The sequence below is a fragment of the Arachis duranensis genome, chromosome 3 (assembly GCF_000817695.3).
Source record: "Arachis duranensis cultivar V14167 chromosome 3, aradu.V14167.gnm2.J7QH, whole genome shotgun sequence".
Taxonomy (NCBI): Eukaryota; Viridiplantae; Streptophyta; class Magnoliopsida; order Fabales; family Fabaceae; genus Arachis; species Arachis duranensis.
In genome coordinates this window covers 71,897,137-71,911,555 of record NC_029774.3, presented here as the reverse complement: position 1 = coordinate 71,911,555, position 14,419 = coordinate 71,897,137, and the positions used below count along the sequence as shown (strand labels likewise).

General features: G+C 37.8%; 1 protein-coding gene across 1 annotated transcript; it reads right to left on the bottom strand.

Moving 5' to 3' along the window:
- Positions 1-4,506: 4,506 nt before the first annotated feature.
- On the bottom strand, positions 4,507-5,456 carry LOC107479249 (uncharacterized). Its single transcript, XM_016099398.1, has 2 exons — positions 5,101-5,456; positions 4,507-4,738 (listed from the first exon to the last, which is right to left on the bottom strand). Exons 1-2 carry the CDS (start codon positions 5,454-5,456, stop codon positions 4,507-4,509), a joined length of 588 nt encoding a protein of 195 aa, XP_015954884.1.
- Between the last annotated feature and the right edge of the window lie 8,963 nt (positions 5,457-14,419).

Below are 14,419 nucleotides of genomic sequence, written 5' to 3'. Positions count from 1 at the left end.
CTAATTCCACAACCTCTTCAGCTGAGGCGTGTTCTGGTGCGCTTGGCTCCTCCTGAATTCTCTTCTACAGTGTGGTTCCAGACCTTAGGGTAATGGCATTAATACCACCCTTTGGGTTGGGGAATGGTTGAGAGGGGAGTCCACCAGAGCTTGAGGACTGGTTACTGGAATTTTGCGTTGATCCCATCTGTGAGACAAGAGTTTGTAAAGTAGAAGCGAAAGTATTCTGAGTTGTTTTAATATTTTCCTCCATAGCCTGATGTCTCTGATCAATGGGTTGTAGTAAGTCAGTATTAGGGGATGAAGAGATGCTAGTGGTCTGAGAGGTTTGCTGAGGGGCTTGAGGTTGTCTTAAATGAGGTGCTCTGTAAGGTTGATTCTGCTGCCTGTTGTTATTGTTATTCCACCTCTGATTTCCATTGTTATCTCTGCCTCCTCTGTTAGAATTGTCCCTCCAACCCAAGTTAGAATTGTCTCCCCAGCCTTGGTTGGAATTTTCCTGCCATCCTTGGTTATAATTGCCACCTTGATTGTACCCTTGATTGGGGCGGTCATAAAAGTTGTGAGTGGCTGCTACAGTATTGTCTTCTGGTTGGAGCTGCGGACACTCATCGGTATAGTGACTATAGTCTGCACAGATGACACACACTCTTTGTGGGACTAACTGCTGGCTGTGCTATGGTGGAGAAGGCTGAACTTGCTGATATTGTTGTTGATTCAGTTGCATCTGCTTCAGCAAGTTAGTAATTTCACATAGATTCTGGGCTATAGCGGTAGTCTCTGTATTAGTAGATACCTTCGCAACAGCTCTTGATCGACTTTGTCTCTGCCTATGATTCCTAGTAGAGTCAGCTAAATCTCTGATCAATTGCCATGCTTCGTCCATAGTCTTGTGCTTTTTCATAGAACCACTGGAAGCACCTTCCAGTGTGGTCCTATCTTGAGGTCTCAGACCCTGTGTAAAGTAACCGAGTAAGACTATCTTGTCAATCATATGATCGGGACATGCATTTCGAAGTGTATTGAAGCATTCCAAGTATTATAGAGGGTTCAGATTCATCCTGGATGATCATAGACATGTCCTTCCTTAGCTTATCAGCAATTTCAGCTGGAAAGAATTTATCTAGAAAATCACTCCTAAGTGTATCCCAGTTGGAAATAGTTTCTCTGGGCTGAGTGTAGTACCACTCTCTTGCCTTTCCTTCTAGAGAAAACGAGAAGGCTTTTAGTAGAATGGAGATTTCATTAGCTCCATCATGCTTAACAGTGGAGCAAGCAGTCTGGAAATCCCTGAGATGCTTGATAGGCTCTTGAGCAGGTAAGCCATGAAATTTGGGCATCAAGTTGAGTAGTGAAGATTTTATTTCAAAATCTACAGCTACTGCTGGGTGGTGCGCTTGGAATGGTTGGAGCGTAAAATCAGGGGCTCCTTCCTTCTGGATGGTGACTCTTCTGGGTGCTGCCATGTCACCTGCACGTGAATGAACTGGATCAGTAGAAAAGGGGGTTGTTTATTCCTTAAATGATGGTTCAGGTTCGTCCTCAAAGAGGAGTCACCTACGCCTAGCTCGCCTTATATACGAAAGAGTTCTTTCAATTTCAGGGTCAAATGCTGGCAAGCTTGGATTAGGAAGCAAACGCATCATTTAACGAAAGAAACGTGCGGTTCATATTGATATAATGAAAAGAGAAAATAAAATAAAAAATTGCAATAAAAATAAATACCAATCAATAAATTAACGCACTGTTGTAACTCCCCGGCAATGGCGCCAAAAATTGATGCAGCGAAAATTGGTGAATTAAAAATTATGAAAATGTGTATGTTGCTAGTCTAGTTCTTAACTCACCGGAAATCCACTTATCAATTTAAAAATATGTCACAGAAATTCTAATTTTAAATACTGGGAGTATGAATCCCAGGTCGTCTCCCAACGAGTTGCAGAAAAGTGTGCTATTTTATTAATCAGCTGTTTTCAAAAAGGTTTGAGTTGAATGACAGGAAATTAAATTGATGAATTTGAACAATGTAAATAAAAGCCTTGACTGGGAGTTGATTAGTTGGAATTCCTATTATAGTTGGAGTACTCTCAAGATTAATTGATAATTAAAAGTTATTCTGTTTGGTTATCCCTTACTAGGAAAAGGAAAGTCAAACACGTTGGAATGCTACGTCTGTTAACAATTTGCAACCCGCTTAATTAAAAGGGATTGGTGTTAGTGACTAGAAGGAAATCCAATAGTAAACCCAATTACAATCTTTCTTTCAAGCCTTCCAACTCAATTGGTTCCTTTCAATCAACTCCCCATCAAGTTAGGGAACTACTCACTCATTGTAAATAATAAATCCATAACATATGAAAGGGAATCAAAAGAAGACATGATTATTGGAAGGTAAAATGGATTAAAATGAAAGAAATAATTCTTGAATTAAATAATCATAAAAGTATTCCAATGACAAAATTGAACAAGGCAAAGAATATGGAAGAAATAAACCAAGTTAAGAGAACGAACTAGAATGACAAAATCTTGATGAGGAAATAACTCTTCTCAATATCCCAATGCAAAAGTAGTAGAAATATAATATCCTAAAAGCATCAATTGTGTAGAGAGAAAACCTAGAGGAGGAGTAAAAACTAGATCTAAAAACTTAAAACTGTGTAGAATGAATGTTGGTTTTCGTTTCTGCATGTTCTTTGGTTCTAGTCTGCCGTTCTGGGCCGAGAACTGGGTCAAAACAGGGCCCAAAACCGCTCCGAGAGAAATCTGCAGATTATGCAGATCGCACATGTCATGCGATCGCGTCGTCCACGCAGACACGTCATTTGCGTTTTTCCGTGCCACGCGTTCGCGTCGTCTATGCCTCCGCGTCACTTGTGCTTTTCCTTTCCGCGCGAACGCGTGAGCGAAGCGGTCGCGTCACTTCTCGCTGGTTGTTTCCTCAATTTCTTGTGTTCCTTCCATTTTTGCTAGCTTCCCTTCCAATCTCCAACTCATCCATGCCCTATAAAGCCTGAAACACTTAACATACAGATCACGTCGTCGAATGGGATAAAGGAGAACTAAAATGCATAATAAAAAGCCTCTAGGAAGCTGTTTTCAACCATGTAATAAATCCAGGAAGGAAATATAAATGCATGCTAAATTAATGAATAAGTGGGTAAGGATCATGATAAAACCACATAATTATACACAATATAAACCATAAAATAGTGGTTTATCAACCAATTCAACTTAACCTATGGTTCTTCTAGCCTAAGTTTTCACAACACCTTAAATGTTAAACACGCGAAACCTAAACCATACCATGGCCGTTCACTTTATTCCACCTAAGGCAGCCTCACAAGCTAGAACCCAGCCTCTCCAAGCTCAAATAAACCAGCCATAAACTGAGCCTTGATCACCAATAAGGTTCTAAATACTCACTTTTCAATTCCATTGCATATATATGGCTCAATTTACCCCTAATACACGCACACACACACACACACACACACACACACACACATCCAAATTCAAATTTTTCATCAAGAAATAAAAATTGACTAGGGTTTAGGTGATCCTTACCACACCCATATGCGTAGTAACTCAAGCCCAATAAGCTCCAATAGCTAAGTTGAACCTAAAACACCAAATTGGGCAAAATCTCACCATAGGGTTTCAAATTCAAGAATAGAAAGGGAATAGAGATTTTGGAATGAAAATAGAGCTTACCGGTGAAATTGATTCGATAGAAATATAGAGCTTGACGCGCTGAGCGTGTGTCTGCGAAGGGTGGGCGATCAGAGCTCGGACGGAAGAGTTATGGTGGATCAAAGGTTGATGAGGGTTTGAGAGTTCTTCTTATCTCCCCCAATCTGTTTGGTATCATTGCATGAAATAGGGGAAGAAGGAGCTGCTGCCTCCTTTAAGTTATGGGTCCGATTGGACCCACGGGCCCGATTTGGGCCCCGGTTCAACTGGTTCAGCCCATTCGGTCCAACTTTGGGCCAAACTTTTCAAAATTTGTTTCACAATTCTCGTTTTGAAGAGCTCTATCCTATTTTGATATTAGTTTCGCATTTTCAATTTTCTTGATTAAAATTCAATTTATTAACTAATTATTACCGATTTTAGCGGGTTTATATCCTACCCACCTAATTCGGAATTTTGTCCTCAAAATTCAAAGTGATTTACCTGAAAAGAGGTTTGGGTAGTCCTTCCGCATCTCTGACTCAAGCTCCTAGGTGTGTTCTTCAATTCCAGCCCGACTCCAACTACTTTCACCAAAGAAACCTCTTTCTTGCATAAATGCTTGATGCTGACATCATAAATTCTAATCGTAGTTACTAGAAGCGTCAGATCTTCTCTCACTTGGACTGATTCCGACTCTAGGACATGTTTAGGATCAAAAGTGTATTTACGAAGCTGTGATACGTGAGACACATCATGCAGGTTCGAAAGATGTGGTGGTAAAGCGATCCTATACGCCATCGGTCCAGTTCTCTTCAAGATTTCAAACGGCCCAATCTAACGGGGATTTAACTTCTTAGTTTTGATGGATCTTCCTATTCTAGTAGTCAGAGTAACCTTCAAAAAAATGTGTTCTCCTTCCTCAAACTCTAAAGGCTTCTGCCTTTGGTCAGCATAGCTTTTCTGACGGCTTTGAGCCTCAAGCATTCGACTACGGATTTTCTTTATTTGCTCAGTGGTTTCACTTATCATTTCAGGCCCTCTCAAGCTCTTTTCTCCTGCCTCATACCTACATAATGGTGATTGACATTTTTTTCCATATAAAGCTCCATACGGAGCCATTCCAATGCTTGCATGATAGCTGTTGTTATAAGCAAACTCTACCAAAGGTATATCGATCCTAGCTCGCCGGTTGGTCCAAAACACAGGCTCTTAGTATATCTTCCAAGGTTTGGATTGTTCTTTCTGATTGGCCATCAGTCTGAGGATGATATGCATTACTTAGGCTTAACCGAGTACCAAAAGCTTGTTGAAAAGCTTCCCAGAACCATGATGTGAAGCGAGGATCTCTATTAGATACAATGGTGGAAGGTACACCATGTAACCTCATAATCTCCTTTATGTATAATCGTCCAAATTCCTCTACAGTACAACTTATCCAAATAGGCAGAAAATGAGCTAACTTGGTCAGTCGATCTACAACACCCAGATAGCATCACAACCTGTCCGAGTCCTTGATAAACCCAATACAAAATCCATAGATATGCTCTTCCATTTCCACTGTGGAATCTTTCCCTTTTGACTTTTTGACAAGTTCGGCATTTGGAAACATGCATCGCCACATCATTTTTTATTCCTGGCCACCAGAATATTGTCTTTAGGTCTTGGTACATCTTGGTGCTTCCAGGATGAATGGAGAACCCGCTCTTATGAGCTTCCTCTAATATGCTTTTTCGCAATTCCCCGACATTTGGCGATGATCCGACCCTTGAACCTTCACAACCCATCTTTATCTTCTGAAACTCTCCACTGCTTGCCTTTCTCAATTGCCGGCAAAATCTTATACAACTCTTGGTCAAGTCCTTGTGGCTCCTCCCATCTTTGATTGTTCCAACCTTGATGCCTGTTCTCATTGTAATTTCTTCTTCCTGCAACATTATTGTAACCAGACTCATAGCCAAAGGGGTGAGAGTTCATGATAGCAAATAAAAAAAAATTAAAAACAAAAATAAAAACAAATTGAAATTAAAAGGTTATTTAAATTTTGAATTTGAAAATTAAATTTTGAAATTTGAATTTTAAATTTTGAAATTTGAATTTTAAATTTTGAAATTTGAATTTTTAATTTTTGAAATTTGAATTTTTTTTTTTGAAATTTGAAAATTGTAAATTTTTAAATTTGATTTTTGAAATAAGATAAGATAAAAATTTTAAAATAAAAATCAATAACCTCTTAATTTACGAAAAAGCAAATAAAAATAAAAAATAAAAACAAATCAAAAAGCAAATATTTACAATAACCAATAATAAGGCACACGTTTGCAATTCTCCGGCAACGGCGCCATTTTGACGTTAGCATTTTTGCCAGTAAAGAATTTCATAAAAACAGTCGCGTTGTAGATGTAGTCTTTAAACCGACAGAAATCCCTTCGTACAAACGTTTTGGTTGTCACAAGTAACAAACCCCTTTAAAATTGATAACCGAGTATTTAAACCTCGGGTCGTCTTCTCAAGGAATTGCACGGAGGTATGTTCTTATTATTGGCTATGAAAAAGGTAAAATTGGGGTTTTGGAAGTAAGGTGGGAATATATTATATGACAAGTAAAATAAAATAACAATAGCTGTAAAATAAACCTTTGGCAAGGTATAAAAACTGGAGGTCCTTTCCTAGTTATCCTTATCAATTGTGATGAGAATTGGATTTTTCTCCCACTTTGTTAACCTCTAACTATGAAGGTAAGTTAAGTGGATGAATTAATTCCAATTTTCAATCAACAATGAGTTTGATAACTCAAGGGTCACCAATTATTTAACCAAGGCCAAAAGGAAAGGAAATTGAAGCTGCTGGAATAAAAATGCCTTTAGATGGGAAGCAATAATCATGTAAATAAAAGAAAGTAATATTAAACTGAAATACCTTAAATAACATTAATTAAAAGAGTAATCTGTAACATGGAAGAGTTCATAAATTAAATTAGGATAAATAAAAATAAAGAACCTGGGATTGAGAGTCACTCCTAAAACTAAGAGAAGTCCTAATTCCTAAAGAGAGAGAGGAGAGAACCTCTCTCAAAACTAAACCTAAATCATGGAAAGTGAATTATGAAAGCCTCTTCATGAATGAATGGATTCCCCCACTTTATAGCCTCTAATCTGTATTTTCTGGGCCGCAAACTGGGTTAAAAACAGCCCAGAAATCGCCCCCAGCGTATTCTGATACGTACAGGTCGCGAAAAAGTGACGCGGCTGCATGGCTCACGTGGCCGCGCGGGTTGTGTTCCTGCCAGGTCATGCGTCCGCGTGACCCACGCGTTCGCGTCGCCTGGCGTCGAGGCAGCTATGGCAAATTATATATCAAATCGAAGCCCCGGGCATTAGCTTTCCAACACAACTGGAACCGCGTCTTTTGGACCTCTGTAGCTAAAGTTATAGCCGTTTGAGTGCAAAGAGGTCAGGCTGGACAGCTTAGCAATTTCTCCAACTTTTTGTATTCCTTCCACTTTTGCATGCTTCCTTTCCATCCTCTGAGCCATTCCTGCCCTGTAATCTCTGAGATCACTTAACACACATATCAAGGCATCTAATGGTAATAAGAGAGGATTAATAATAAGCAAATATAAGATCAAAGAAGCACGTTTTCAATCATAATACAAAATCAGGAAGGAAATATAAAACTATGCAAATATTATGAATAAGTGGGTAAAGAGTTGATAAAATCCACTCAATTGAGCACAAGATAAACCATAAAATAGTGGTTTATCAGGATTTCACTGATTCAAATCATAAAAATTAAGTAAAAGTAAACTTGCAGAAGAAAATAGCTCATGAAAGCCGGGAACAAAGAATCGAGCATCGAACCCTCATTGGAAGTGTATACACTCTAATCATTCAAGTGTTTAAGGTTCGACTCTCTCAATTCTCTACTAACCTTGCTTTCTAAGGCCTGCTCTTCATCTAACAATCAACAAAAATTTAATGCATAAATACACATATCAAGAGGTCTTTTAAGGGTTGTAATGGGGTTAGGGTCAAGGTAGGATTGTATTTGGCCAAGTGGACTAAAAATCTTAATCCTTAATTAACTTAAACTTTTTCACCTAACATAGACAATCCATGTAATCATAATACAACATCTAACCATCCATTAACTATGTTTTCCACATATTCATACATTCTAATTTCAAGTACAACTCATATGCATTGCTTTCACCACTCATTTTGGGGCATTTTGTCCCCTTTTATTTGCTCTTTTTCTTTTCTTTTCTTTTTCTTTTATTTTTCTCTCTTTTTTTATATTATTTTTCTTTTGTTTTTCTCAATGCATATGATTAAATTATTGAATGCATAAAATGTCCTAAACATTTCTTTCACATTTTAAGACATTTCTAACATACTCAATTCTCAAACCAAATGTTTCCAAACACAATTTTCCCACACTTAAATCATAAGCACTTTCACTAGTCTAAGCTAACCAAGGATTCAAATTAAGGACATTATTGTTTTTCGCTTAGAGTTGATGATGTGCTAAAAAAAAGAACAAATGGGTATAATAGGCTCAAAATTGGTTTGCAAGGGATAATGAAATGTAAGGCCATATGGGTATGTGAGCTCAGTGAAACAAAGGCCTCAATCATGTAAGTGCATATATATATCAAATAAAGGAAATATAGAATTAAGCAAGACAAAGATCACAATTTTAGAGAGAAAAACACACATCAAAAATAAATTATTGGTTGATAAAATGCAACCAATCAATTAGGCTAAAAAATCTTACAGGTTTTGTGTGTTCGAGCTCTAAACCATGTTCCAATATAATATTTCTTCAAACAAGTGTAACATAAAATTTTATTCAAATTAGTGAAATACTTTAAAAGGTTTCTTGGAAAAGAAAATATTACTTCAACCAAGGGGTAAAATATGCAAAAAATCAAACAAATATGCAATCAATTATGCAAATGCAACAATGAACAAACAAATAAAATAAAAAATTTTTGGTGTTGAGTCAAGAAATAACTAACCCATGGAGATCGGTATCGACCTCCCCACACTTAAAGATTGCACCGTCCTCGGTGCATGCTGAGATGTGCAAGTGGATGGGGGTTGTAGTTTCTCAGCTGAGCTCTTTTTGTTCCTTTCCTTGCCGGTGGTTTGGGAGTAGCTTTCTCCTTTCCTTCCTTGGTGGCCAGTCCTGAAGAAGGAAAGAGAAAGTAAATTAAATTCAAATAGATATATAGTAAGGAAGAGAATGGAAGAGTGGTGATGGATGCACATTAGGATGTAATTGATATTAACACATGCTCGCGAGTACATGTGAAAAGCCATCAATTGAAAATAGCTAGTGCATATAAGGACAAGTGAATGCAAGGTGTTTATTGGCATGCCGGCAAAGGGCATGAGTAGCATAGACCAAGAATCACTTGTAATAAATCACCATGTTTGTATTGACAATTATATTCAATTAATAAAATAGTAAAGGGAGTTTATGAAAAGCAAGCATTGAATAGTATAAAGTATAATAGAGAAGTGCATAATGCCATATGGGCTTTTTCACAAACACATAGCATGTATGGTAAATAAGCTATTGAAAGTATTAAATTGAACATGCAAGCAACCCTTCAAAAAGTAATATATAATTGTCAAACAATTTCATAATAATTTAAAAGAAAATAATTTCCCAATTAAATTTTTAACACCAAAATAACAAATTTAAAAAAGAAAATAAAAATATGCACAAAATAAAAAAAAATGCAATGAATGAAAGTATGCAAATAAATTAAATAAAATAGAATGGAAGTGAGAGAAAATAAGAAATGAAGAAGAAAGAAATAAGAAAAGATAAGAAGAATAAGGATTCGGAGAAGAAAAGATAACAAAAAATTGGCATTAATCTGGAGAGGTTGTGCGACGCTGGCAACGCGGTCGCATCGATGACGCGGTTGCGTGGTGCGCAATAAGGTTAGGCGATCGCGTGACTTGATTTGTGCTAGTGGTGCGAGTGCAGCCTCGCGGTCGCACAACTCTCTGTTCAAAACTTAGTATTGCCAAAATCCAGGGTGACGCGGTCGCGTGGTCGACGCGATCGCGCGGTAGCCTTTTTCTTAAAATGACGCGGCCGCGTGGGGCACGCGGTCGGGTGGTAGGGCTTGGGCTTCCAGCACGAGTGCAGCCCAATTCCAGCTCAACTTTCAGCCATACACCTTGTTACGTCGAAATCCAGGGCCACGCGGTCGCGTGGGTGATGCGGACATGTGGGGAAGCTATTTTGCAAATGACGCGGCCGCATCAGCGATACTGTCGCGTGGGACGATTTGTGCCCTTGGCACGCCTCCAGCCCTGCTCCTGCGTAGCTCTCTGTTCAATTTCTTTTCCACCTGACGCACATACGACGCGAACGCGTCAGCGACGCTGCCGCGTCGCGTGCGTGAATCCCCTTTTTTTTTGAAAAATGAAGAATGCAGTGTTAATATGAATGTGACGCAAAACTCCAGGTTCAATATAATAAAATAAAATAAAACTTAGAAAACAAATAAAACTAAATAAAAATGAAAAATGAACGATCGTACCATGGTGGGTTGTCTCCTACCTAGCACTTTTAGTTAAAGTCCTTAAGTTGGACATTTGGTGAGCTTCCTGTTATGGTGGCTTGTGCTTGAACTCATCCAGGAATCTCCACCAATGTTTGTGATTCCAGTGTCTTCCGGGATCCCAAACTAAGCATGTAAAGCCCTTAAGAAGCTTCAAACAGATTCTCAGGCTCCCGAGGTGATAGATGCCAGAACAGATTCCAGGATCTCAAACTTTACTTTTACACCCGTTTTTGTCTCGATCTGCATTTTTCCAGCCGGGTGAAATGTGATCTGAATTCTCACTGCAGCGACCAAACAGCTTCCTAGACCCATTCAGTTGACCTTTATACCAACCTTTGCGTTTAAACTTAAAGCTTCCAACCATGATGAACCTTGCACAACAATTCTTACCACTGACCATCTTCCTCTTACTCTTGATGCCACAAAGAGCTCTAAGTTGACCATCCGTCTTCAGTAGCCCATATTCAAGTGGGATTAGAAAGCTAAGGGATATGAATTTTACCCACTTGAATGTTGTGAAGGATGATGGCAACTTAGGGGGAGGTATTTTTAATGAAATTGCAAGCTCCACTCCCTTGTGCTCCTCTCTGATAATTACCACCACTTTGCAAGCTTCTTCAATTTCAACCTCTTCCTCTTGGTAGCTCTCTTTCAATTGAATCTCCTCTTCATTGCTTTCCAAGGGCATGGTAGGTTGTGCTCCTTCTTCTTGAATCTCCATCTCTTGATTAACCTCTTCCAAGTCTTCAACTATGATATGCTTTGGAGGTTGTACACCCTCCTCAACATCAATTTCAACTGTCTTGGAAGGAGGCTCTATGTCTTGACTTTCCCATGGAGGTTCTGCATCTTCTAAGTCTTCAACCACTTCTTCTTCTTCTTGAACAATGACAGCGTCTTCTACTTGTTCTAGTACGAATTCATTCTCTGTCTTGTCCACTGGGGTTTCTGGTATCTCCGTCATGCTACGCTCTTCAGTAGACTGTCCACATGGAGCTGTGGCTGATCCTTGTATATTTGAGCACCTAGAAACCCATTGAATTACTACTTGCTCCAATTTTTGAATGGTTGCCTGAAATCGATCCACTGTTTCCTTGAAACGATCCTTTGTCTCTTGATGTACTCGGGGTTAGGGTCATATGGAGGTGAATGGCGGAAAGGGGCTTGTGAGTTTGGTGGTCCAAAGTTATGTTGAGGAAAGGGTTCATAGGCATATGGTGGTGGTTGTTGATAGTCCATTGGAGGTGGTTGTTGCCATGAGGATTGATCAAGTCTTTGTGGCTCCTCCCATCTTTGATTGTTCCAACCTTGAGAGAAAACCTAAGCTAACTACCCTAAAACTAGTCCTAAAATGTATTCTATGAAGTATGGTAATGTATGGTATGATGTGTGGTTGCTTCCCCCTTCATATATGCTCCAACACCTTCAAAAATGGGCATAAAAGCCCCCAAAATACGAGTCCACGTGACTTTCTAATGGAGGCACGCGCTGTTACCTGTGCGTATGCACAGGTCTATGCGTAGGCACACTTGCTGATTTTCCTCCTGTGCGTGGGCACAGCCTATGCATGGGCACAGGTGCTGATTTTGACCCTGCCTTGTGCGTGAGCACAGACTTGTTGATGAGCTAATATTTTATACGCTTTTTGTGGGTAATTTCATGCAGATTTTAGTATGTTCTAATTAGTTTTTAATAGAATTTTATTATTTTTTAGGCAAAAATTGTATTTCTAGACTTTACTATGAGTTTGTGTATTTTTCTGTGATTTCAGATATTTCTGGCTGAAATTGAGGGAGCTGAGCAAAAATCTGATTTAGGCTGAAAAAGGACTGCTGATGTTGTTGGATCCTGACCTCCCTGCACTCGGAATGGATTTTCTGGAGCTACAGGAGTCCAATTGACGCGCTCTCAATTGGGTTGGAAAGTAGACATCCAGGGATTTCCATTAATATATAATAGTCAATACTTTGCACAAAGATAGATGACGTAAACTGGCGTTCAACGCCAGTTCCATGCTGCAGTCTGGCGTCCAGCACCAGAAACAGGTTACAAGTTGGAGTTCAACGCCCAAAACACGTTACAGCCTGGCGTTCAACTCCAGAAACAGCCCAAGCACGTGAGAGGCTTAAGTCTCAGCCCCAGCACACACCAAGTGGGCCCCAGAAGTGGATTTCTGCACCAATTATCTTAGTTTACTCATATTCTGTAAACCTAGGTTACTAGTTTACTATTCAAACAACTTTTAGAGACTTATTTTGTATCTCATGACATTTTTAGATCTGAATTTTTATACACCTTGACGGCATGAGTCTCTAAACTTCATTTTTGGGGGTGAAGAGCTCTGCAACGTCTCGATGAATTAATGCAATTACTTTCGTTTTCCATTCAAACACGCTTGTTCTTATCTAAGATGTTCATTCACGCTTAAAGTAACAATTATCTATTTCACACTCTTTTATTTTTCTAATAGTTCCTACTGATAATTTTATTCGATATCCTGACTAAGAATAATAAAATAAATATAGCTTGCTTCAAACCAATAATCTCTGTGGGATCGACCTTTACTCACGTAAGGTATTACTTGAACGACCCAGTGCACTTACTGGTTAGTGGTGCGAAATCACCTTAACATTTTGAGATTGGGATTAGAATTTCGTGCACCAAGTTTTTGGCGCTGTTGCCGGGGATTGTTCGAGTTTGAACAACTAAGGGTTTATTTTATTTCTTAGATTAGGAAGATTTTGGCAATTGGGTCAGAGTCTTTTATTTTCTTTTCAAAAATATTATTTTTCTTTATTAATTTTTAATTTTTCTTTGAGTCTAGTGTCTTGTTATAAGTTTGGTGTTAATTGCATATGTTATATTTTTCTTTTAAATTTTCGAATTTCTTTTCTTTGATCTTTAAGTTGTTCTTGTTTATTTTTCTTGTTTGATTTTTAGTTTTTCTTGTTCTGTGTATTTTCTTGTTTTTCTTGTGCTTTTCCAAAGCATTAGTCTTCAAAAAGGAATTTATTTTTTTCGTTAGTGAAAATACCTCTTCAAAACAAGTGTTACCTTTACTGCCCAATTGGCTAGAGCGTTGGTCTATGTTCTTGGTAATTGGGTATCTTCTTTTTAATTTGGCAATTGGGTATCCTCTTTTTAAAATCTTTTTCAAAAATAATTTTTCTTGATTTAATCCTGTGCCAAACTTTAAGTTTGGTGTTTTCTTGCTAATTTTGATATAATTTTTGAAAATTATTTTGATTTCTAAAAAATATTTTAAGTTTAGTGTTCTTCCTTTTGTTCTTGGTGTTCTTGTGAGTCTTCAAAGTGTTCTTGAGTCTTCTTTGTGTTTTGATCTTAAAATTTTTAAGTTTGGTGTTCCTTGGTGTTTTTCCTCAAAAATTTTCGAAAATAAGGAGCATTAGATCTAAAAATTTTAAGCTTTGTGTCTTTTATGTGTTTTTCTCTTTCATCATAAAATTCAAAATTCAAAAAAAAAATATCTTTTCTAACTGGTTTTAAACTATATTTTTGAAATTTTTTTCAGATTTCAATTTCAAAATTTTTCAAATATTTATTTTACTTGTTAATTTTCTTTCTTTATTTATTTTACTTTTATTTTTATTTCGGTTTTTATTTTATTTTATTTTATTATTTCGAAAATCATTTTTTATAATAAAATAAATTCACATCATCTCCCTTTCTCCATCATGGACCTAAGTGGACATGAATAGTCCAGAAGGACTCTGGGGTCATATGCTAACCCCACTACTGCTTCATATGGGAGTAGTATTTGTATACCCTCCATTGGAGTTAGTAGCTTTGAGCTATGCTAACCCCACTACTGCTTCATATGGGAATAGTATCTGTATACCCTCCATTGGAGTTAGTAGCTTTGAGTTGAATCCTCAGCTCATTATTATGGTGCAGCAAAGCTGCCAGTATTTCGGTCTTCCACATGAAGAACCTACAGAGTTTCTGGCACAATTTTTACAAATTGCTGACATAGTACATGATTGATGAGCGGATAATTTATACGCTTTTTGGCATTGTTTTCATATAGTTTTTAGTAAGTTTGAGCTACTTTTAGGGATGTTTTCATTAGTTTTTATGTTAAATTCACATTTCTGGACTTTACTATGAGTTTGTGTGTTTTTCTGTGATTTCAGGTAAATT

Bases quoted from the DNA above. Each gene is read 5' to 3' on its own strand.
- LOC107479249 (XM_016099398.1), bottom strand. From the start codon at position 5,456: ATGGGTTGTGAAGGTTCAAGGGTCGGATCATCGCCAAATGTCGGGGAA. The intron at 4,739-5,100 runs GTACTGTAGAGG...ACCATTATGTAG, and splicing joins TCTGCCTATTTGGATAAGTT to GTATGAGGCAGGAGAAAAGA.